Source organism: Prunus dulcis, chromosome 1 (assembly GCF_902201215.1).
Source record: "Prunus dulcis chromosome 1, ALMONDv2, whole genome shotgun sequence".
Taxonomy (NCBI): domain Eukaryota; kingdom Viridiplantae; phylum Streptophyta; class Magnoliopsida; order Rosales; family Rosaceae; genus Prunus; species Prunus dulcis.
The window spans coordinates 17,231,938-17,257,335 of NC_047650.1; the positions used below are offsets into that span (position 1 = coordinate 17,231,938).

Genomic DNA, 25,398 nt, shown 5'->3' on the forward strand with positions numbered 1-25,398 from the left:
GCCTGACAACAGTAGTCCTTTAACCTACATACTGATATAGAAGGCTCAGATGTTTCCGATTAGGAGAGCGGAGTAGAAATTCCATGTTTATGTGCCAGCTCTTCGGATTAAGTTCCTGTCTCCTAGCGGGGTGGGGAAAAGCAAGGAATGCTTTTCTTCGTCCCTCTATATTGTTGTCAAATATAGGGGTTAAACAATCCTAAATCGGGGATTTCGCCCCATCTTATCCTCCTCACAGCCTACTTCAAAGAGATTCTGTCAATATTGTCATCAAATATAGGGGTAAATCAATATTGTTGTCAAATATAGACCATACCATAATAATGTGAGTTGCCCTTGGATAGATATTATTAGTTTTGTGACCTTGTTACGTTGTGAAATCTACCCATTTTGTTTTTCCTACTTCAACGAGACGAGAAATTATAGAATGATATGGTATTATCACATTAGCTAGTGATACTTCCACTCAAATATTGCCACATGTCTTTTAAAAAAATTTAAAACTTTTTGCCAGTTAGACGTTGGGTTCCAATATTACCCTTCAGAAGAAAAGCAAAAGAGAGAAAAACAAAGAAACTATGCCACAGCCTCCCATCTCTATCTAATTCGCAGTCCCCCTCCTATTTTCCCACCCACTTATCTTCAAAATTTTAAAGACAAATTTATCCAGTTGTAAAATGACTTCTAAGGACATAGGAAAAAAAAAAAAACTTTTTTTAAAGCATTTCAAATATAAAACAAAATTAACTTAAACAACATTTTTTTAAACAAAAACTCTCTCCTTTCTCCCCCTCTCCCAACCCCGTTTGATTTCTTATGCTTCTTTGTTAGAGGTCTTTCATCCCCAGTACCAGAGCTAGAAGCCATTGTCACCGCAACACCAAAAACAACAAGCTCAGATAAAAAAAAGGTTCTCTCATTTCACAATCTTCTTGGCCCTTACTATTATGATCTTTTGTAACTTAATATATATGAATATATTTCTCTTTCCAATAGGCGAAAACTAGCGCTGGACACCTGAACCAAACCACGCCGTTAGCCGAAAATCGCACGCTGAACCGAGTCTTATGGTGCACCATTTTGGAACATCAATGCCTAACCATAAGCAGCTTTCACTAATTGACTCGGTTCGCCGAGAAACTGGTTTGGCTTGGTCAGTTTCTCTGTGAGATCCGATGAGTGGAGTCGAGAAAGAAAGAAAAGAAGTTGAAGAGTTGTGCAACAAAGAGACAATTCCAGATCTAGCCATGCAGTGACAGAAGAGAGAGAGAGAGAAGCATATTGAAAGAGATGAAAAGAGGAGTGGGAGAGACTAAGAAGAAGAGGGTATGGAAGAGAAGAGTTGGAGATAGAGAGGAGAGGAAGATTCAATGAAAATGAGCCAGAAGGAGATGAAAATTCGAAGAAACTAATGACATGTTTACTAATCCGTAATTGGATTAGGAGGATTTGAATTGAGAATGAATTGAATTGATGAGGAGTTGGATTGAGGAGAATTATATTCCGGATTCCTATTGAAGTTGTTTACTAAACATATGGATTGAAAGAATATAGATTCTAGATTCTTATTGAAGTTGTTTACTAAATCATATGGAACTGGGGTAAGAGTGATACTAATTACTAAAAAGTCCTAATGGGTTAGTTCTCTAGGAATTAGATTACCACATCCCATCCAAGAATTAAATTCCTATAAAATCAAGAATTCAATTCCTAATTTTGTGTGGGCCCCACTTACTTTTCAATTCCTTGATGCGAAGTAAACGTAGGAATCCTCCATAGGTGGAAGTCAATTCATAATGAGAATTCCAATTCCTGATTAGTAAACACACCATAAGAGAAGAGGAAGAGGAGGCTGCGCAACAAATAATGATAAGGGTTCTTTATTTGTCACTTTATCCGTATGAGTTAGGGTTTCACTCTTAGTTTGAAGATGAGTGATGCTAATACCCATTAGATATATTTAGTATATGCAACAAAGCTTGTTAGCGTGGTGGTGTTGTAGCGTGCAAGAAATCTAAGTTGGCAACAGGAGTTCAATTCTCTTTTGTTCCAATGTTGGAATATTAAGTTAATTTTTACCTTCGGTTCGGTTTAGTAAACTAGCGATCTTGGGAAAGACAAATACAGATCGGATCGAAGAGCTTGGTTCGGTCTGATACACCATCGAAAATTGAAAAATAACAAAGAAAAAACCCATGTGTTAGGAAGACTGCAATGATTCATCTTCTCTTGTATTAACTATTCCATGGTTCGAATAGACATTATTAATTCGTTGAAGATGGAAAACTCATATGTTGCAAATACTTAAAAAAGGTTGCTTTCTGTTCTACAATCGTCGACTGGTTTTCACTAGAAATCGCCATTTGCGGTGATTTCTGGTAGCTGTTCTCTTAGTGCTTGAGTGGGTAAATCTGTAACTTCCTCCAATCATGAAGGAAGGCTCTCCTGGAGCATTTCTTAAGAACTATCGCCTTACAAAATGAGTCTGAGCTTCTAATGACTGTGAGCATGACACGGACCTGGTGGATGAGTCTGATCCAATTCCAATGATGTCGTCTGATGCAGGGGTTGGCTCTGATCAGGTACCTTATTTTGACTTTGGGGTGGAAAGTTTAAATTGATGAATAAGGTGAACATGGTTCAGAATGTGAGTATTGATATAAACTCCTTAGATGCTGATTATGAGGATCTGAATGATGCGGATGATGTGGTCATTTCTCGTGGTGAGCGTGGCCCAAGTATCCAATTTTCAGATTTGGCAATGGATGCTTCTGTAAACCATGGCAAAATGCTCTTATTGTGAAATTGTTGGGTCGATCTCACACTTATAACTATCTTCATGCCAGATTGCAACAAAAGTGGAGCCTGAAAGGGGAATGGAAGCTTATTGACTTAATCAATGATTATTTTGTGGATTGCCTTTGTTCAAATTAATCAGAATTGGTACAATATTGAATATGAAGGATTGCCTGATATATGTTATTTGTGTGGGACGTATGGACATAAATGAGAGCATTGTAGTTTGAAAGAGCAGAGGGTTGAAGCGTTGGGTGGTGAGCATCTAGCAGTAGGAGGGCACGCTAATTTGGGCTCTAATTTTGTGGAACGTATTCAAAGGGATACTGATCTCAAGCAGAGTTTGTGTGGCCCTTAAATGAATGTTGCTCCAAGAAGGAGACCCAAGGCTCATGTTAAATGTGATGGGAGGAGGGAGTATGGTGCTAAACCAAAGGGATCGAGGTTTGATGCTCTTAGGATGGTAAGTGAGAATTTTGGAAGGGATGATGGTGAGACTAGTTTGGAGGGGAACAAGGGTTCTATTAATGCTAATGATGCTGCTCAGTTTAGTTTTTCTCATGGTAATAAGATCTGGACTAAACCTAAGAATACTAAGTCTGGTGCCAGGCAAGCCCTCAGTGATATTTCTAATAAGACTACCAAGGGTACTAATGCAGGTGAAGGGAGTATAATGAAGGCTTATCTTCCTAGTCAAGCTAAGTATGGTTCCTTTCCTAGGGCTCGAACAGAGATAGTGGATGGTAAGAAGCTTGTAGCCATGACTCTAGTATCTGAACTTGATAGTTGGGGCCACGGTCAACATATTCAAAAAAAAAAAATAAAGGGGTGTATATTTTTGGCCACCAGCCTCTGAATATTAGGCCACTGGATACAAGGATTGAGAAAGGCTTTGATCCTGAAAGTGTGGATGCTATCCTGCATTCTAATGATGATGATGATCATGGGAATCAACCTGAGAAGATGAATCTCTCTGAAGGTCAAATGGACTCTATTGGCGGACAAGTGGCAAGTAATGCCTTCAACATTGTTGAAGGCATGTCTTATGATCTTTAATTAAGGGTTTAGCCCCTGGATGTTCTCTCATTAGTTGTTAGTTTCTAATGAATGTTGTTTGTTGGAATGTTCAAGGTGCAGCTTGCACCAAGTTTAAAACTAATATGCTGGACATGATTAGTACCCATCATATTGATATGTTGTTCATCTGTGAGCCTCGCATTAGTGGGCGGAGAGCTTTGAAAGTGATCCAAACTTTGGGTTTTAAGTGTTTTGGAGTTGTTGATGCGATTGGTTTTTCTGGGGGATTATGGTTGTTATGGAATGATAATAAAGTTACTGTGGAAATAGCGGGCACTTCTGATCAATCTATCTCGGCCTGTGTTTCTTGGCCTGGTTAGCCCTCTTGGATGTTTACTGCTATCTATGCTAATCCTAGTAGGGTTAAAAGAGAAAAGTTATGGGAGTATCTTACGTTTGTACCTGAGAGTCACGAATTACCATTGTTATTAGTTGGAGATTTCAATGACATTCTATCTGTCAATGAAAAACTGGGAGGGGCTTCCTCTGGTAGGTCTAAAGGTTTTAAAGATTGGTTTGATAGTCATGAGATGTTGGATTTGGGGTTTGCTGGACCCAAATTTACTTGGTCAAATAAACGTGTGTTGGAAAGGTTGGATAGAGCAATCTGTAATGTGAAATGGAGAAGGCTTTTTTCTGATGCCAATGTGAGGCATCTCCCTCGTACAAAGTCTTATCATAGTCCCATTAAAATTTGCTTGCAATCTTGCTTTAAGGCTGACCCCCTTAAGAGACCTTTTCGTTTTGAAGCTATGTGGCTAAAGCATGAAAGCTTTGATGACTTTATTTTTGAAATTTGGGATAAATCTGCTGGTTTTGCTATGGGGAAAACCCTTAAATTAGTTGAGCCTCTTAAAACTTGGAACATTCAAGTCTTTGGCCATTTGAGACAGAAAAAAACAAGACTATTGATTAGAATTCATGGTATCCAGCAGGCTCTTTGCAAGGGCCTAATGAGTTTCTTAGCAATCTGGAAGGTTGTCTTACTACTGAATTTAATAATGTTTTAGATCAAGAATCTTTGTTTTGGAAACAGAAGTCTTGAGTCCAGTGGTTGCAGGATGGTGATAGGAACACTAAGTTTTTCCATCTCATTACTATTGTTCAGAGAAGGAGGAACAAGATTGAGAGATTAAAGGATACTAAAAGATTGGCTGTCAATTACTTTCAAGGGATGTTTAATCAAGATGAGTTGCTCCTAGTGCAAAGCCTATTATCAATCTTTTTCCTAGTCTTGCTTCTGCTTATTTGGAGGGGTTGTACAAATGTGTTGAGTTGTTCGAAGTCAAGGAAAGCTTGTTTGGTATTGGTAGTCTTAAAGCCCCTGGGGTTGATAGGTTCCCTGCGTGTTTCTTTCAGAACCAATGGCATATTTGTGGCCCTACTATTTTTAATATGGTTCAGCAAATTTTTACTGATTGTCAAATTCCAGATAAACTTAATGCTACCTTAATTACATTGGTGCCTAAGGTGGCCAATCCCCATACTATGACACAATTTAGGCCTATCAGACTTTGTTCCTCTTCACAAAGTCATATCTAAGATTATTGTTGCTCATCTCAGGCCTATTTTGCCCAAGCTAATTAGCCCTAATCAGGTTAGCTTTGTCCCTGACAGGCATATCACTGACAATATCCTTATTGCTCATGAATTAATGCATAACTTAAAAATTCGAAAGGCAAGAAGGGATTTATTGCTTGGAAAATTGATCTCTCCAAGGCTTATGATAGATTGAACTGGAACTTTATTGAGTATGTGTTGGTGGAGTTGAGGCTTCCTGATGATTTGGTTCATCTAATCAAGAGCTGTGTTACTACTGTGAGATACCAACTTTGTGTTAATGGTGAGTTGACTTCTCCTTTTGTGCCTTTGAATGGAATTAGGCAAGGAGATCCCTTATCTCCTTATTTATTTGGGTTATGTGTTGAAAAGCTCTCACATATTATTTTTTATGCTGTTGGAAAGAAGAAGTGGAGACTTGTCAAATCGTCACAGACAGGTCATGCTGTTTCTCACCTTTTTTTTGCCGATGATTTAATTCTTTTTGTTGAGGCTAGCTCCTGTCAAGCCAGAGTTATGAGAAGTTGTTTGAAGCTCTTTTGCCATGCTTCTGGGTAGGTAGTTAATTTTGAAAAGTCTGCCATTTATTGTTCTCCTAACACTTGTAAGGAGCTTGCTAAGGAGATTAGTTATATATGTGGTTCACCTCTTACCAATGATCTCGGCATCTTGGAAAGGTAAATATTCAAGCTGTTACTACTTCCATTCCTATTTACGCTATGCAAACTACCAAATTGCCTGCTAGTGTGTGTGATGATTTGGATAAACTCAATCGAAACTTCTTTTGGGGGGCGGCGGCGCGGGAGGGGTGGAGTGGTGGTGGTTGTGGAGAGAAAAAGCAGAAGATTCATTTATGTCAATGGGATTTGGTTTGTAGGCCTACATGCAAAGTGGGTATGGGTCTTAAGAAGACTACTGCCATGAACCAAGCTATGTTGGCTAAAATAGGGTGGAGATTGCGTAGCAAGGATAAGGGCTTGTGGGCTAAAATTTATGAAACCAATTATATGCAGGGTTCTACTGTTCTTGACACTTCTTTAAAGTCTAAACAAGGCTGCTCCAGTACTTGGAGAAGTATTCTCCATGGGACTGCCTTGTTATCCCAAGGGTTAGCTTGGAGGATTGGAAAAGGGGATTCTACTCATTTATGGACAAACAAGTGGGTCAGTGATGCACCTTTGGCTCATCTTGAGGGGGTGTTGCAGTTGACTGATTAGAATTGTATTGTGTCTGATTTCTCCAAGAATGGTTGGTGGGAGGTTAACAAATTACGTTCCACTCTTCATGATGATCTTGTTTAGAAAATTCTTAATGTGCTTGTTGGTTTCATGGGTTCTCTCCCTGATTCTTATATTTCGAGGCTTTCTCCTAAAAGAGTTTTCTCAGTTAAAACTGCCTATGGGTTGTTCTTTAAAGGTCCTTGGTGGCTTGAGTACGATTGGAAATTTTTATGGAGCCTCAGGATCCCTCATAGACTACATTTTTTCTTGTGGCTGACTGCCTAAGGAAAAATCCTTACTAATGAGCAGAAAGTTAAAAGAAACCTAGCTGGGGATTCGGCTTGTACTGTCTGTGATTGTCCTACTGAGTCTATTTTGTATATATTTCGTGACTGTAATCGAGCCAGAGATGTCTGGAATGATTTGATTATCTCTCCATCCAATTTTTCTTTCTTCTAGATGGATTTCAAACCTTGGCTCAAGGCTAATTTAATGTCAAAGGCTAAGTGGCATGCTGATGTTCCTTGGTATTTGGTGTTTGTAGCTACTTGTTGGCATTTGTGGAAGTGGAGGAACAAATCCATTTTTCAGCCCGAGGATGAGATTCTTGTTAACCCCAGACACGACATCTTGGTTACTGCCAATGAATGGTTCATGAACTCTCAAATCTTGCATAAAACCAGTCCTAAGATCCACTTGTCCCTAGCATGGGTGCCACCTAGTCATGGCAGTATAAGCTGAATGTGGATGGAACTAGGAAAAGTGCTTATGGATGCATTGGTGCGGGGGGAGTTATACGTGATTCCTTTGGTGATTGGACTTGTGGTTTTGCTGCTAATTTGGGCAGAGGTTAGATCCTTGAGGCTAAAATGTAGGGCTTGTTTTTTGGGTTAAAGCTTGCTGAGGATAGAGGCTTTCGTAATCTGTTGGTGGAAATGGATTCTGCAATGGCTGTTAAGTTGGTGAAGAATTCTATTACTCTTGGTTTACATCCTGTGGCGTCTCTGACTTCAAGTTGCTGGGAGCTTATGGGAAAGTTTGATACCTATGCTCTTCAACACAATTATAGAGAAAGAAATGTGGTTGCTGACTGTATTGCTTAGTGGAGCTACAATCTTGACCTAGGTGTTTGTTTTTTGATATGGGTCCGAGCTGGATTGGCACTAGCCTTGTTGATGATCTGCTTGGAGTCACTAGGACTCGGTTAGTCTGTAGTGAGTAGTTGTTGTGTGTTCTTAGGGTTTTACCCCCCCCCTCCCCCCCAGTTCATCAAAAACAAAAAAACAAAAAAACTTTGTTGCCATAGGCTCATTTGATCGTCCCGGGGGGGAGTTTTGTTTTTTGTTTTTTTTTAAAATGTTATTTTATTATTATTTTACTTTAATAATTAAAGGGTGTTTTAGTAATAATGATGGATGGAAAGATATACAAGATTGTGTTTTTACAAATTTAAATAGTGGGTGTGAAGATAAGGTAGGTGGGGAAATAGAATGGGGGTGAAAATAGTAGCACTAAATAAATTGAGTTTTAGGCTGAAATCTTTATTCTGCGCTGTTTTTTTTTTTTTTTTTTGGCGAGTGTTTTAAAATGATAAAATATTTAATTATAAAAGGCAGATTACTCCCAAAGGTGGTCAGTTTTATTGCAAAAGATACAAGATATACGCACCAAAGCAAATGAAGTTGGCAGATAACTATTAATATTAAGCGTTTATGGATCTGGATTTAACAAACTCTTATGAATTTATCATAGCTATAGTAAATGCTTTGAAATCCAAATGTAGATAATTATGTTTAAATTTGTTAATAAAACAAAATGATCCTAAACCGAAAAAGTTGAGCTCCATTTGGATGATGCCGGATGCTTGGCCCGCAAGTTCTTTTCTCACTCCTACTTGAATTTGGAAAAAGGAAACCCTATAAATGTACTCCACTCCACACCCACACCACCAACACATTCCCAATCAAAATAGAAACAAATGGCTCTCATTCGACAACGACGCCAGCTTAATCTCCGGCTCTCCTTGCCTGAATCCTCCGAGTGCCGCCCATGTTTCTCCGTTCCCCTCCCTCCCACCGCCACTGTTACGGCCGCAGTCACAAACAACTCTTCCTTCGGCTCTATCTCCGCCGCCGATCTCGAGAAACTCCAAGTCCTCGGCCACGGTAACAGCGGTACCGTCTACAAGGTAAATCACAAGCGGACTTCCAACACCTACGCTCTCAAACTCGTTCATGCCCACTCCAACGACCCCACAGTCCGCTGTCAGCTCTTACGCGAGATGGAGATCTTCCGCCGTACCAACTCTCCCCACGTCGTCCACTGCCACGCTATCTTTGAGAAGCCGTCGGGAGATATCGGGATCCTCATGGAGTACATGGACTCCGGCACCCTCGAGACCTTGCTTAAAGTCCAAGGCACCTTCTCCTAGCCGAATCTTGCCCACGTCGCCCGCCAAGTTCTTAACGGCCTCAACTACCTCCACACCAACAAGATCATCCACCGCGCCATCAAACCCCCCAATGTTTTGGTGAATAGCAACATGGAAGTGAAAATCGTCGGCTTTGGCGTGAGCAAGATCTTGTGCTGGACCTCGGACGCCTGCAATTCCTACGTGGGTACTTGTGCTTACATGAGCCCGGAAAGATTCGACCCGGATACTTACAGCGGAAATTACAACGGCTACGCCGGTGACATATGGAGCCTAGGGCTGACCCTGATGGAGCTTTACATGGGTCACTTCCCGTTGTTGCCTCCGGGTCAAAAACCCAACTGGGCCACGCTCATGTGCGCCATATGTTTCAGAGAGCCGCCGAGCTTGCCTGAGGGGGTGTCGGAGGAGTTTCGGAGTTTCATGGAGTGTTGCTTGCAAAAGGAGTCCGAAAAGCGGTGGACCGCCGCTCAGCTTTTGACCCACCCATTCGTCTCTACAGATCCGAGAATATCCGTTTCCTAATGGGGTCGCCGGATTTGGCATGAATTCAAAATTTTTTTGTTTACTGGATAGAGTTATCGTTTCTATGGTTCCGAGTTTTGTGTACATACTGGGCCGGATTCGGATTCGGATTCTGATTCTTTGTTTATGAAATTACTTTAATTCGTTTCAATCTTTTCAAGTTGATGATGTGCATCTTACTGTTTATCTTTAATTAAACTTGATTAAGAGAATGGAAATCAAATTTCCTCTGATGCTTTCAATTGACTAACCATTTTCACATTCTGCATGTTCTTATATCAGCACTGCCACCAAATTGAACCAACTCTAATCGTGCACTTCCGAAGAAAACATAGTACTGCAAAATACATGAACAGAATTAAAAGAAAAAAAGATGCATACCATTAAGGAAGCAAAATACAAAGCTCTAGATTTTCTCGTGGATAAATTTTTGAACAATGTTAGACAAACAATTTACAAGAAAGAATTTCCAGTTCTATATATATCAAACTGGACGAAGATCTACATATATATTATTAACAAATACAGTCTAAAATACTCAACATAATACTCTCGTGTGGAAAGACGACGCCTTTTCCACCAACACCTCCCGTGGCTCATTTCTTACATTTGAGCGTGAAATGTAGAGAGCTAAACAAACTTAAAATTGATTTAAATAATGCTAAAGAATGAAAAAATAGCCAACTTTTTACGAGGAATAGAAAGAGAATTAAAGGAAAATGAACTAAAGTTACATACAAACATAAGATACATCTAGTGCCATTTAGCATCCAGCAGCTTTCAAGAATTTGTCATAAGGGCTTGAAGGTGGTAATTTGAAAGAATGCTGCCCAATCTCACGTGAGCAGAGGATAAGTTGATTCTGTACTCGAACTTGCTCCTTGTTTTTCAACTTTAGATCACCTTCTGAAAGTTCCATTGCCTGAAAGAAACACAAACATTTGTAACCGAGTACACGTGGAGAGACACACACACAAAACAAAACCAGACCCCAAAAAGAAAATCAATATTATTTTTTTCACCATGTATATTCATAACAAAATCACCCAGCCTTCATTCTATTACATATTTGCATTCTCTATCATTTATAAACCACCATATCTATCAAGCTCTCCATTTTAAGCCAAATATTACTATTCCAATAAGGGTACAAGTTACAATTCAACTAAGTGGTATATACTACATGCCTTTTGATCTTGTGAAATAAATTTTTCCATAACACAACTCACAGCTCAAGTTACAAACACATTAGGATGAAGGGTACAATTACGTTTGGATAGGGGAAGAGTCATTTTGATACTGAGAGCTACTATTTTTACACATCAAAATCTCTGATGCGGAGATCATAACCTCGACATCACCACCATCATCATCACCACAATCATCAATACAATAATGAACTCTCTCTTAAGCCTTACGAGGAATAGCAAATTATTTTATTTTATATTTAGTCTTTTAAAGGAAAGGTGAATAAAGGGGCTTAAACCTGATATAAATTAGCTGGTTAAGAAGTCCACAAACATAGATTCCAAAATTATAAATTTTACTAACCGTGGTTGGTAAAGTGGGACATGTGTTATCAAATTCACTGGAGAGGACTATCGCCTTGGCATCCACTTGATGCTTGAAACTATGAAGAACTGCCATCTTTTGCTGTTTACCCGTTACAAGGGCTTCACACTGGCTCTTCATTTGGTCATAAGGTATGGGTGTTGTGGAAACTGGGAAGCTTGCAACTTGTCGGGCTGTTTCGAGGACCTGGTGGTAAGACAAGCCCAACATTGTTATATCCAAGCTAATAAGAAAATTCTACTAAATCTACTGATACTTTACTTTAGAAGGATGTGAATCTGCATAACATGAATTAAAGAAAAAACCAAGCTCATTTACACAACGTAATCATTAGACATTAGGCAGGAGACACAAGGGTTTTTTTCTTAGAACCGTCTTAGGATACATAGGGTACAACCTCTTGAAATGCCATTCATCTGCCTTAACAAATAAACACCAAAATGTTGGTGGTAGAGACCAGCAGTCCACAATGGATAGAACCCTCAAACTCTATTAAAACAGAACACCAAGAACACGAAAGGCAATAAACAAATAAAACAACACCCATCCTAACCTAACATAAAACAGAGAAAACAGCCAACCAGAATGCTCACAGAAAGGTACAGCAGCTTGGCAATCCATATTTAAAAGAAAGGACAGTCACGAAAAAGTGCTCGAAACCAAAATCTAGCCGTATCCCATAAACAGTCCACTATAATGCTTCATGTCCTTGAAACTCGTCTTCTTCCCACCTCCAAAAGCACAAAAACTTCTTACAAATAAAGAGTTGCAAGAGGAAAGCAGCACCTAATTCAACCTAGCAGCCTGTATCAGCAAACGCTAAACTATTTTACTTCACAAGTCATTATTCTCACAATAGAGAAGAAGCAGCCTTGTTTGAAATGTCACAGCAATACCAAACTGACCTAAGATAACTACAACCATCTTCCTCAATTAAAACCTTAAAATTCCAAATATGTCCCACACCCTTCTATGCCCAAAAATACCTTCAAAAGCTCAAAAGAAATTTCCTTTTTATTTTGGTATAAAAAGGCCCAACCCTGAACAATTGAAATTACGTGCTGCCAAAATTTCCAGCAAGCACCTTTCCAAGGTTCCTTTTAATTTCAGCCATCGAGTAACAATCTTTTGATCATGATCCTTAACTTTGTCCCAATCATATAGGATTGACCACACGGATTCTCATAATTTGTTCTTTTCTATTATATGCAGGTAGTTTCTATTATATCTTATTTTTTTATAGATCTTTATGTTTTAATCTATCCCACGTTAGTCTTGGGCAGCCTGTTGGTGTTCTACATTTTATTTTAACTAATGTGCATCTGATAATCAGCTTGCAAACACTTCAAGTTCTTATTCAACAACCCAAACCTTTAAACCTCAAATTTACAACCACCACATAAGTTAATAACCATATGCAGGCGAAATTTCCTAAGCTAATAGACCACAAAGAATCCTAATTGATCTACCTGCCAAATTATTTGAAGAGGATCTGCTTGTCACATTGAATCTCCTCCTCTGAGATGGTTACAGTTATGTACCTAAATTTATCCCTCCTTAAGTGTTTATAAAGGTCATACTGTTAATTCTACCTAACTTTCAAAACTTTAGCATGTCCTACACACAAGAAGATTTTAGAAAGAGATCACTTTTTGTTCCTTTTGTCCCCAGAACTTTTCAATTAATAGACAATTGCACACAAAATGCACCTTGTATCCATCTTCCCAAACTCTTTACTTTCATATGCTTATCAAGGGCCACAACTGAAATATAAAATTGATGTACCAGCGGGTAAAATGGAATTACTGGTCCACCAACTTAATGTCAATGTTGTTCCTCTATGCCACTAAGCATGCAGCATAGGGAATGGCCTGAAAGTAATTCAGAATAAGTTAAAGATTATAAAAGAGAGCTTGTCTTACTGAATCCAGGAGCTGATTAACACTTAGAATGTCAAGTGTATTGATGGAGAGTGATGTTTTGCGGTCTGACTGGCTTCCACTTGGTTCAGGGAAGGCTTCATCGTCTGTCAAGGAACCTGGAGGCATCACCTGAGAGAAAACCCCCTGTCATGCAACATAGTTGAAAGCCATAAAGATAGAGACACAAATAGAAGAAATCAAACCTCATCAAAATCAGGGAAGTCTATCTGGGCAAGAGGAGAACATGGTCGTGGTGTCTCCATAAATAGTGGAGCTCCTAATGGAAATGCATCATCAGGTGAAAATCCCTGTAAGAGTTCCTTCTTGATGCTAGATAATTCATCCTTTAGAGAAGAGAACAAAAAGGAAAAAGTTAAATGCTAGGGCCGTGTGTGTACATGTGAGTGTAAACATTATGCGTGAATATATTACAGATAGATAGCCAAAGCTCCAATACCTCCTAGAAAGTTAGAACTTTTTCTTCAAATAATTAACAACTTAACATTTAAGGTCTAATTTCAAATATCTGGTCAATCCTTGGACACGTTATCCTACCAAATGCATGAAGATTCAACCATGCTTATTAGTTGATAATACTAAGAAGCAGTCTCAAGCTAGGGGTGTTTATTTATTTCTAATCAATGTAACTGGAATGTGGGATATGATATAACATTAACTGGTGTCTTTGCATGTGTACGTTTGTGCACCCAATATCTTTCACCTTCCTAGTTCAACTACAGAGCAGTTTGCAGGTTTCGAACAAGGATTCTTCTTGTAAAAGGAGTCTCCTTTAGTTTTGTCTCTGTTGCCATGGACTGCTTGTCCAGAGATTGTCATTACTTCTATCATTTAAAAGAAAAACAAACACACGATATTGATCACATTAAAAAATTTATGTGGGCTCTGACGCAGGTATCATAATTTCTATTACTTTGTTAAACATCTGATGGATCCACCAAATCAAGGCTAGTTGCAATAAAACCATTAGCTTCAGAGATTATATCAGAGAACATGAATATCACCTCTGACAATTTTGCAAATTTAGTCATGAAGTGGGATATCACGGTTTCTTTTAATAGTTGGTCATCTAATTCAACTGCTGAAAGAGAATTAAATGTAGCAACTTCATCCTCCTGCAACGATCCATATGATATCTTCTCCTTATAAGACTCAATAGAAACTGCCTGCAGCCAGGTATCGTCGACCAACTGAAGACAGGGATCAACCTGTTAATTTTGAAAAATTCACAAAATTGACAAAAAGTCAAGCTCGACACATAAACATTCAAACAAAAAATTATGAAAAAAATGAAAGGGCCTTATTCTGAATGTTATGATATGGAAATTAACCATTTTATCTTCCAAAGATGCTTTAAAAATGGGAATAAGCTCTGGGAGGTCACCAGCCCGGGCTGAAAATACAAGCATGTATGATGCCAAGGTAAAGAGAGACCTTCTACGAGATGGATGCAAACCTCCTAAAATCAGCATGTACAAAGAACATATCAGAATATTTTCACCACAAAAAAGTTAGAAGGATATGTTCAACAAGACAAAGTTCACCACAACCTAATAGCTTAGGCTTTTGGAAAAGGAGGTCCCATGTTTGAATTCCAAAACCTCAGACCTGGTTCACATGTTAGGCTCAAAGATAGAGTACAAGAGCCTACATGTGAAGGGGTGTATCGAAATGATTGCATTCACCATGTCCACAAGCTTCACTTTTTAGAAAAATAAAAAATTTATTGGATTTCCAGTTACAAAAGCTAAGGTTTTCTCATCGATGGATATTTATTGAAATCATGAACGGATAAAGTTAGGCAAACTGATAAGTGATGCACTATTTTCTTTTTTTCTTTTTTTCGTTTTACATAAGTAATGATTTGTAAATTTTTTTTTTAAAGGCCCAAGAGGGCAATAAACCAAGTTCAAGGAATATGTAGAGAGGCCACCCATTAATACTTTCAAGAATACAACCCGCCTAGAATCATTATCTATTATTATACCACTTAAGCATATAGATTACAAGGTAAACACTGAAATAACGCTTTGTACTGAATGATCCTTACCCTCATTTGTTCTTATACTAAAACAAGAAATTAAAGCTAATAGATAACAAAAAGAAGGCTGCCCTCTAGCAAAAAATCAATCAGGCTAGTCAGGACCAGGAAAAGGACATAGAATTGTTCAAGTATCTGCACGTTAAACCTACTTTCATTTTATAGTGCTACCATTCTGATCCATTTTCTGCACCCGATAAGTAGTTACCTATCAAAAGTATCATAAGAAGATATATTTGACTTACCATCTAGATCCAACGAAATAGCCCTAATGGAGAATGCCAGCTGGAAACATCTTGCTAAAGCCATGTGACTGGAGGCCTGTCAAGAGTCAAGAGCAAATGAAACATTAGTGAGTTCAGAAAGGCCACTGAGCAAAACAAATGTATAATTTTCACACGGCAAGAAAGTCATCAAGTTAAAATGAGCTGAAAACCCAATTTTATCCCCTTTCTATGACAACTGCACTCTAGAACTCTCTCCAAAATCCAATTCATGGTACTTTCTAACTGTAAATTTCATTGCTAAACTGCAGTTTAACTCATAGGTAACCACAACCTAACATAAAAATCCACTTTACCACCTAAAGGAATGCCCAGTTTTGGTTGTTACATAACCCAAGTCACCAATTTGCACCCCAAAGTGTTGCTCTGTCTCTTGGAGGAATGAATTTCTATTTCAGCACAGCTTTCAAAATTTTATCCTTTAAACCTCATAAAGCCCTCTCTAGTCATCTGACACCACAAATCTTCTAAACTTTTTTTTAAATTTTTTTATTTTACCTCTTTATTCTGATATCTAGGTTTGCAGATAAGATGAAAGATGATGGCAATCAAGGTAGTTAGGCAACATGACAATGGCAGATCTGGAGGAGCCATGTCCTTTATACGGTATAGAGGAGCAGATGAGACTGAAGTGCGATGGTGCTTTTTTTTTTTGGGTCAAGGAAGTGTGGTGGTGCTATGTCCTCCCATTTTTGGTCCTTTCTATGCATATGTTCAGATCGGTCCATTTCCATGGAGCCTTTGTACATAACCAAAGAAGATGGACTCTCAACCTTTTAGAATCTTCTTTTGAGGGTCTTTACTCGATGTAGGTTATACCCAGAACCTCTTATGATAGTCTGAACTTGGAAAATGTACAAAAGTATACAGAATGTATTTAAGCGGATTCTAACGCTGCAGATTCCATAGAGAAACTGATAGCCATTGACAAGTGAGCCCAAATGTACTTAGGCATGCACACATATATCATCACTACATCTGACAATTACACTTATTTTCATAAGTGATCATTTGTTTATTCAAAGAAGCCAGGATAAACCTGGGAAGCAGATTACAAATACAACGCAATATGAACTATTAGAGACTTTATTTTCACTAAGAATTTTTTGACAAAAATACAAGGAAGCAGGGTCAGGAGTATCCAAAAGTGCACCATTTAAACGATAAGAAACGGTGTTAGGAAATAATCATAAAATATAATATACCCAAGATCTGACCTTTGATCGTGTGAACAGTAAAGCAACATTATAAGTGTGGGCCATTGCCTCAAAATTTTCAGGAGTATTCGTTGCAGATGTTGCCTGAACCCAAATCGATGAAAGCAGAAGACTCACTTGGTGACTACTTAACCGAAGGGAAGTTAGTTCCTGGAAGTTTTCAGATAAGATATTTAATTAGATTTGAATTAAATACTTACCCTTAACAAAAACACAGAATTTGGACTTATTAAATTGATAGACTGAGTTTAAGATCGCATACTGTTCTTCCACAAGTCAAACCACTCTTGAAGCTGTAAGATTGACCAAATTGTTTCTCATAGACATCTGATAATTCACATCCCTCTTTCTCCAGTTCTCCATTCAACGGTACTCCTGTGTCTTTCCCTTCATCCTGAATAGAGAAACTTCCATCCTTTACCTTCTGCAATGTAGAAACAGATGCTGAAACAGCTTGCAAAGGGTTCATTTTCTGCTCTAACCAAGGAGCAACCAGAGATGGCATAAGCACCATAGAGAAAATGCTGTGTGCTCCAACTCGTGTTTCATGGTCTGGGTGGCCCATTGCTAGGAGTAATTGGTGAAATAGAGCATCAGGAAAAGCCTGAACAGGTTATGAGTATAAAACACTTAGACGGTTTAACATGATTAGAAAATGAAGTAGTATAGTGCAACAAAGAAAGTGGCCTTGCCTTCTTGTGATATGATACATTAGGAACAGAAGATATCATCTTTGCAGTTAGATAAACAGCAGAGATTGTCGTCCTAGCTACAACTGTATTAGTTGGAATATTCTCTAGCACCACAGCCATCTTATCAAGTATGGGTCCCACATCTCCAACCTGTGAATCAGAAACAGTATTACTGAGTGTACCAACACAGAAAAAGTGGTTTGTTCCTACCCAAAAGCAAAACAAATACAATAATAAATGCAACACATAAAAACCAATAACATGCTTGTTCATGACCGGTATCCACTGAAGTCTGTTTGATTTCCAAGTATATTTTGTATTTTGTATTTCCAATCTGAATAAATAGCATGAAAAGACCAGTCCCTAAACTCCGGAAACCAAAGCCCACAAGATGGCCAAAAAAAACAAACACTGTCCAACTAAAGGTCCACATCCCCCCTCCCTCCCTAAACCCCACTCCTCCCTTCAACAACAAAAAAAGAACTTAAACTTCTCACACAAATTATCACAAGATCCCAATTGTCCAACTCAAACTGGTCTTTCTCATTAATCTCATCCACAAGGACTGTGCAACTGGGCAGTGGAGCAACATATGGTTCAAACTTTCTGCATCACTTTTGCACATCACAAACTAATAAGGAGACAGACACAGATTGGGTCCCCTCCTTTTCACCATGTCTCAGGCACTCACCTTTCCATGAGCAATAATCCAAGCTAAAACTCGTGTCTTAGGCCCTTAGGTGGTACTTTGGCTTTCCAACTGCTTGAGAGGGCCCAGAAAGAAAGAGAACAAGATTTGCAAGAGAAAACTCATGAAGAATCCACCCTCCATAATTTTTTTTCATGCCTAAATGGACCAGCCACATTTTCTTGGACAGATAACTCCCTACTTTTTTATCATTCAAGTTTCGCCATCTGAAAATAAAGGAATAGTAGAAGAAGAGGGACTCAAGCATAAACTAGGAATGGAATTGTGACGTGATGTTACTCATTTTGGGACAAAATTAGTTAAACATCTTTTACACAAGGCCTGCCTTGTGAAAACTTTGTATTTTTGTTCCTGGTTAAGAGCAACTACCTTTGATAGCAAAGGAGATGGCAAAGGATATTCAGGTGCAGGTCATTATCATGCAACCAAGGATGACTAAGATTATGAATACAGAGAACAGCAGGATGAGTAAATACGCAGAAACTTTTAAAGGGGAAAAAATAAGTAGATAGAATAACTAAGAATCTGAGTACACTACAAGGAGTAGAAATGAACGGGAAACTTGACCCTAGAAATAGATTGACTGAACACATGGTAAAATGGGAGACAGAGACCAATTAAATAAATTGAGAACGAGAAAACAGGGTCAAAATATAAACAAATATGATATACGAACAAAACTCATGCACGTATCTGAATGTGACCACGTATGTGTCCAATCAGATTAGAGTAGACGAACTCAAGTGACACCATACATCTGATGTTCGTTTGATCAAGGCCGATCATCCCCTTTAGAAATGATGAGATCAACATCCCTAAAATTCAGAATGCATGAATTTGCATGTAGGCATGCATGACCAAAATATCAGGAATGTGATCCACGAGCTTAGAAATGGGATCACAGTGGCGTGGAGGCCAAGACCTATCTGCAAGCCTACACATAGGGATTGATTGCAGAAATCCAGGTATGCAACATAGAACCTTAGAATCACTCAAATGCTCACTTGACACTGACTTGAGCATTGGAGTGTCTTGTGTTGGTGCCCATCCTCTTTCAAATAGAAGCTACAAAAGTTGAACATCTGCAAAGACCTTCGATTCCACAAAAGTTTGATAAATCCAACTCTTTAGTTAACTTTTTCTGAACCAACACTAGATTTGATAATTCCACTTCCTTACCAAAAAAGTTAAACCTGCAAAGATGAATCATGAACCTTTGGTTTTAACCCTCCTTGAAACTAGTGGTCCTCCTGAGATTCAAGAAAATTGACTGTGTTCCTTAATCCCTCGGCTTGTGTGTGTGAGGGTGGGGGTCAGATTCCAAAACCCAAAAGATTGCTCATCTCTCGAACCTTTCTTAACCAAACAATGAAAGGGAAGGATTATCGCATCCCTTCCTTTCAAATCACCTAAAATAAAGAAAGTGCAGGTTAAACAACAGATAACTAACACTCATAGGACCAAAAGACGCCTCATGAAAATGAGATGCTTAGTCCAGGGCTTCTTCACCAAAGGACAATTCTTCTCTAGCCAAGTTTTGGCTATTGCATCATATAGTCAAAATAACAAGTGCTTATACAATTCTAGAAAGGGCTCACTAATTGAACCGACAAAAACGCCAGGGTATTTTAGGATGCAGAAGCTACGCCCTCATTGTGTAATCTATATCGCCAGTTGATTACCACAAGAGAGAGAGAGAGAGAGAGAGAGAGAGAGAGAGAGAGAGAGTAAAACAACATACTTGAACAAACAAAAATACCTCATGAAATTTCCCCTAAACTTTCATTTCTGCATCCATGAAGATTCTTACAAAATAGTCATAGAATTCTTGAGTTCTTTTACAATATATTTGAAAGTGACAAACCTTATTTGATAGCTGTGAGATACATCTTTCTAGTGCCGACAGAAGATCTGGGTTCCATTTATCTGTACTCCCAGGGCTCGATACCTCAGCTTGATTTTGCAGGCATTTTCGTAAATGTTTTATCAGGTCGGATATTGCACCAGTAATCGCAACTGATGCCTGCTGCTTAGCACCTTGTGCTATTTGTGTGGTGACATTAACAATATCAGCTTGTAGGCGAGGTTGTTTGACAACATTCTTGTGATCCAAATGCTTGACCAATATATGTAATAACAAATGGGAATTATCTCCTGATGTTCAAGTAAACCGCATATATCAATTATATCCACACATGATGTCTAAAAGAAAAAAAATAAAGCACAAAATCCAAACCTGATTCCTCCAGAAGTGACTGCAGATACATCAAAACATGATAGGCAAGTGGTTGATCTGGGGACCAATGGTTCTCAGCATCAAAACTTTGAAAAAGCGGTTCAAGCACTCGACGCACTGTTGTAGCTTCCTTCGCCAATCTGGCTATATTACGCAAGCAAACCCTAGACCAGTAAGAGGGACTCTTGTTGGCATCGCTGAGAAAATGGCACAAGAAACAAATAATGTTATGGCAAGATAAACTGTTTCCTAGTGACACATGAAAGAGATTATAGGAAAAACAAAACTAACATTGTGGGATCCAAATCAGCGTTTTTCAGGTTTGGAAGTGAAGGAACCTTCTGACTAATAACTGGAAAAGATGAATCATGAACTTCTGCTTTAAGCACTCCTTGAACCCACTGGTCCTGAGACACAGAATATTGTCTGTCTTCCGTCGCACTCCCAGGTTTAGTATGGATATCCGCGTAGTTATCCAAAGTCACTGATATGATCTATTCCAGAACAGAGAAGAAGTTTCAAATTGATAGCAAAGTCAACTGCACTCATTTGGCCATGTTTCAAAGACTGAACTATACTTCGTAGAACACATCCAAAAGAGAAAATTACTTTTCATGATAGCCAAACTATCACATTCCTTGCTCAAGTCAAAATTGGAAATAACAGGTGCAACATGAGGTTCAGATTACTCACAGTGTCAAAGTCCATTGAAATATGAGAGTGCTCACCCATGAACCACACCTACAAAGAAATAGTGAAGTACAAAGAAAAGGAGAAATCATAATGTGCGAGATAACATAATCAGGTTTTCTAAGTCAACTGACCAAAGATGACAACAAAACGAAGAAAAAGAACACATGGTCTATGAAAGGATGATGATAACTAGCAAATCAAAATATCAAATGATAAGTCAGAAAAAGTGCACAATAAATATACATCTCTGTACAGAAGCAATTAGTAAAACAAATGAAAACTCTGTAAGCAGTCAACTCTCATCAATCAAAGTCAGAGTTAACACTATTGCACGTAAACACCGTTATCGACATTCTTAGTTTCTTAGTTCATCAGTTTATTATGCCAGCATTAATGATGCATAGGGAAGAGTTTTATCATTAAATGAAGGGCCATAAAGTCAGTCATTCAAAACCAAACAGTCGTCACTCAATCCACCAATTTGGGTCGCAATCCAGATCGGGATTCAGATGAGGAACCTGCGACCCCGGTAACTATGGGTAAGACGGAGAGTGGGAAGAGGATTGTGCTGGTGGGTGGTGCGGATAGAGGGAGAGAGAGGAGTGGAGAGAGAGTAAGCGAAGGAAAGTGAAAGGTTGAGTAACTAGCTGCTAACATTAATTGTCGTGGCATTTACACATCAGTTGGTACCAAAACGGTGGTCTCCCTCAGTTTAAGTAATGTAAATGCCACACATAATTTCATTATTTCTTCCCTTTAGTAATGATTTTAAATTTTCCAATCTTAAATGTTTTCCTACGACTGGTGGCGAGAGAGAGAGAGAGAGAGAGAGAGAGAGAGAGAGTAAGCCAACTCTAAAAGGTTTTTAATATAGTACAACTCTAATTATAATAGGAAACTCAATAACAACCAAATCACTTAATTTAAGAAACCAGATTACTTAACATAAAGAAACCAAATCAGCCACCTACAATAAATAGGAAACCAAACATTCTAACTACGTTAAAATCCTAATTATAACATACTTTAACAATAACAACTGTTAAGTATGGGAATAGTGAACATCACAAGAGATTAATGTACTTCTTAAAATTAAAATAATCTAAAAGGAGAATGCAAAAATAATTACTAATGACATGAGACGTACATATATGATACATGTACATATGGTTATGACCATTAATACATATGTTTGGGTACTTTTACAAAGATCGAGTCTGAACGTAAACATGCATGCATGTATCCCCAAATTCATATGAGATTAAAGCTAAGCTAGAAAAAGGGAATGTACCATAAAAGCCAGAGATTGCAGTCCGGCTGAACGAAGACGTAGAGCTCTTTCATTATCTCCCACTTCTTGAGCCATTTGACAAAGTTTAGGAATAAGGCCCTCTAGGCTGAACATATGTGTACTATCAATCTACACATTTATTTGAAAGTGTCAGTTTCAATCAACAAATGGAAAAAGTAAAGCATAGGATCTATGACATCATGACATAACACATATACAGTAAACCTAGAGACAATAAAACTCGTCACACAATGGTCTAAAGTAATCCAAGCAATATGCAACAGGTCCTTGTACATCATATACAATTTCAGAATCGGGTAATCTGATGTGCAGACATTCCCTTCAACCACCACATTTCTTTCATTGTCAACATTGAGAACATCACCGAGACTGCTATCTCCTTTCAATAACTACAAACTTCATTCATGAAGTGGTGAATTTTCTACGGGACCCATTTAAAAGCCCTTACATGCAAAGCTACCAAGTATAATATACCCCAAAGTCTAAACTTCTCCTCTGTATTTATCATTTACCTGGCTATTTATAAAGTCAACGAGAGTATTACAACCTAGAATCCGCATTTCATCATGTCGATTTTGTTCCAAAAGAATCCGAACAATTCCTAGTAAACTACTGGCAAATAGTGGCCTGCAACCATTGAAGAGCACAAATGAATTAACAAAACAACATAGTGAACTAAGCATATAAGAGCATCTAATGTCAAAATATGAACTTTTTATACGGGATAAACATATAAATATCAGAACAAGCATAAGAAAGGTTGGTTATGAACTATCTCAGTCTCACCCTTTTCGCATGAATGATGCTTTCCCCCTTGATGCATAAGTTAATTCATAAACATGATCAAAATACTGAAACGAATGTAGACTTTTGGAAAATTAATAATAGTTTAATTTTTGGGGCAAGTGTTTCTGGGTGTCTGCACATGATGCAATGGTATCCATGTTGTAGTCAACTAGATAATACACTTTCCCTGGTATAAGGTTATCTTTCATGATTTTGAAGCTTAGCTTACTGAAATCCCAATCCATTATAAGATTAAGCTACTTCAGACTTACATTTGCTCCTTACATGATGATAGCAACTTCCTATAAATGCATAGCACCACTTTAACAGACCCAAAGTGCTCATTTCGCAAATCCTTGTAACATCTTTGCTCTAGGCTATCAGTGATCTGTGCGGAGAAAGATTGAAAGACATAAGATGGAATAGAAGACATTTCTTCTTATAAGTAGGCACTTAAACCAAATGTTTACAATCGGGCATGAATCATGATTTTTGCATCATTCAACAGAATTTGAAAACCAACAAATTTTCTTAATATCTGAGTCTAGTGCCATTTCAAACAGTTTACAAACCAAAATTAGAACTTGTCTCAAATACAACTAGCCATAGAAAATCAAACAGAATCTTTGTGAAATGGAAGGAATGAAGTATTCAATTAGAAAACATTATGTGGTAGTTTTGAATTTCAAACTCTACACCAGAACTCGTCAAAGAGACTACAAGAAATCCAAAAGCACCTTGGGAATTCGCAGTGGGTTCTTCAAAGCATATTCACAAAGTTTCCCAATTTTCCTGTCATTTGGTTCAGCATCCTGCCAGGTATATATTTCAGAATAAGCAATAAATCAGGTGTGAAAACCATCAAAACGGCATGGATTTAAAGAAGAAAAAAATTGCTAGCATGAAGCTAACATTTCTCAACAAAGCTTCAACTTAGTCAAAGTCTCAACTAAGACCTACAAAACAACTTATCAAAGAAGTCGTGGTTGCAGTAGTAGCAACAGAAATGAAGCTTACAGTGATTATCCTTTGCATGGTTTGACAACACACTCTCCATTCCTATTAAATCTATATACAAGACTAGTGATCTAACTCATAAGCACCAAAGTATCACCTTGTCAAAAATCATAGAACCACCACTGAGCAACTAAGAAGTCACTTCATACATAAGTAGTTCTAAAACTGATAATTCAACCCAAACTTCTTCTGCCAGAGAAAGTATCCATCTTTTTAAAACGAGATTGCAAAGCGCAAGCTGAGAATTAACCTGATTACGAGGGAAGATATCAGTGAGCAACTTCTTGTAGCGTTTCACGGGCTGTCTTGACCTTGCACGCATTGAAGGACAGAAGAAGCAGAGGTTCCCGCAGGCGGGCACAATCCGCCTCGACATAACCCCCATTGTTTAACGAAAATAAATTCAAACCCCTCTCTACACCAAAAAAATCAAACTCAAAATCAAAACTTCATATATACAATTTTGCAGAAAACTCAACAACCCGTATGATCAAATACATCTAAAATTCATATGAACTTTCAAACCAATGTCTTCTCATAGTCTTGTCAAAAAAGTCCAAAGCAAAAGCTCAAAACCCAGTTCAGCTTAGCAGCATTGGAGGCGTTTGTAAGTTCCCAAATGCGTTTTGAACGTCTTAAGAATTAAAACGACCGACAAATTGAAGGCTCAAGATAGTTCAGAATTCAGAAAAAAATAGTAACTCCAACAAATTGAAGCCAAATTCCCAAAGACAAACCGATACATACCAATTCTAAACGCAGATAATTCCACTTTTTGGCACAATTAATGGCTTGCGATCGCGATCTAGAGTACCGAGGACGCCAAAAGTTGACAAAAACAACGTTTCAAATTTAATTGTAATATCAATTTATTTCCAGAACATTCATGTGAAAAATAATTGGAATTATTAATTGAAAAAAAAAAATGGTGAATTTACCTTAGAATATAGCCAAGGGGGAGGCAGAGACGTCAAATCCCCCCAGGCTTTGTCTTTTCTCTTTCTCGGGCATTAATATGAGAAAAAATGTCTGTTAAATTGGATATTGGTTCCTTGTGCAATGATTACAAAATAAATCAAACAAATTATTATAAAACTGCCTTTTCTTATTCCTTATTAACAAACTTTTTTTATATTTTTCTTTTAATATTTTTTTATACTTTTCTTTTAATATTTTTTTATACAAGCAACATTAGGTATAGAAGAATCGAACTTAAGATCTCAGTGCTAAGGGTAAGTGCTATCAAGCTACAAGTCCCTTGTGTGTTTCTATATGATATCAAAACTTGAA

The 25,398-nt window shown here is 38.1% G+C and overlaps 1 protein-coding gene and 1 pseudogene across 3 annotated transcripts; one reads left to right on the forward strand and one right to left on the reverse strand.

The window, feature by feature from the left end:
* The first annotated feature begins 8,631 nt into the window (after positions 1-8,631).
* On the forward strand, positions 8,632-9,613 carry LOC117615673 (annotated as a pseudogene).
* Positions 9,614-10,006: 393 nt separating this feature from the next.
* Positions 10,007-25,168, reverse strand: LOC117631140 (protein SEMI-ROLLED LEAF 2). 3 transcript variants are annotated; one of them, XM_034364122.1, is made up of 21 exons: positions 25,047-25,168; positions 24,856-24,913; positions 24,359-24,523; positions 23,829-23,903; positions 23,364-23,479; positions 22,818-22,932; positions 22,285-22,413; positions 20,994-21,041; positions 20,592-20,794; positions 20,301-20,497; positions 19,929-20,218; positions 17,356-17,505; positions 16,926-17,267; positions 16,664-16,813; positions 15,408-15,483; positions 14,453-14,580; positions 14,126-14,329; positions 13,307-13,447; positions 13,104-13,232; positions 11,161-11,367; positions 10,007-10,531 (listed from the first exon to the last, which is right to left on the reverse strand). In XM_034364122.1, exons 3-21 carry the CDS (start codon positions 24,491-24,493, stop codon positions 10,373-10,375), a joined length of 2,994 nt encoding a protein of 997 aa, XP_034220013.1. In that variant the 5' UTR covers positions 24,494-24,523; positions 24,856-24,913; positions 25,047-25,168; the 3' UTR covers positions 10,007-10,372. The 3 variants fall into 3 exon arrangements, with proteins under 3 accessions (XP_034220013.1, XP_034220021.1, XP_034220029.1); XM_034364130.1 differs by lacking the exon at positions 24,856-24,913 and having other exon boundaries at positions 25,047-25,156; XM_034364138.1 differs by lacking the exons at positions 23,829-23,903; positions 24,359-24,523; positions 24,856-24,913; positions 25,047-25,168 and having other exon boundaries at positions 23,377-23,481.
* Between the last annotated feature and the right edge of the window lie 230 nt (positions 25,169-25,398).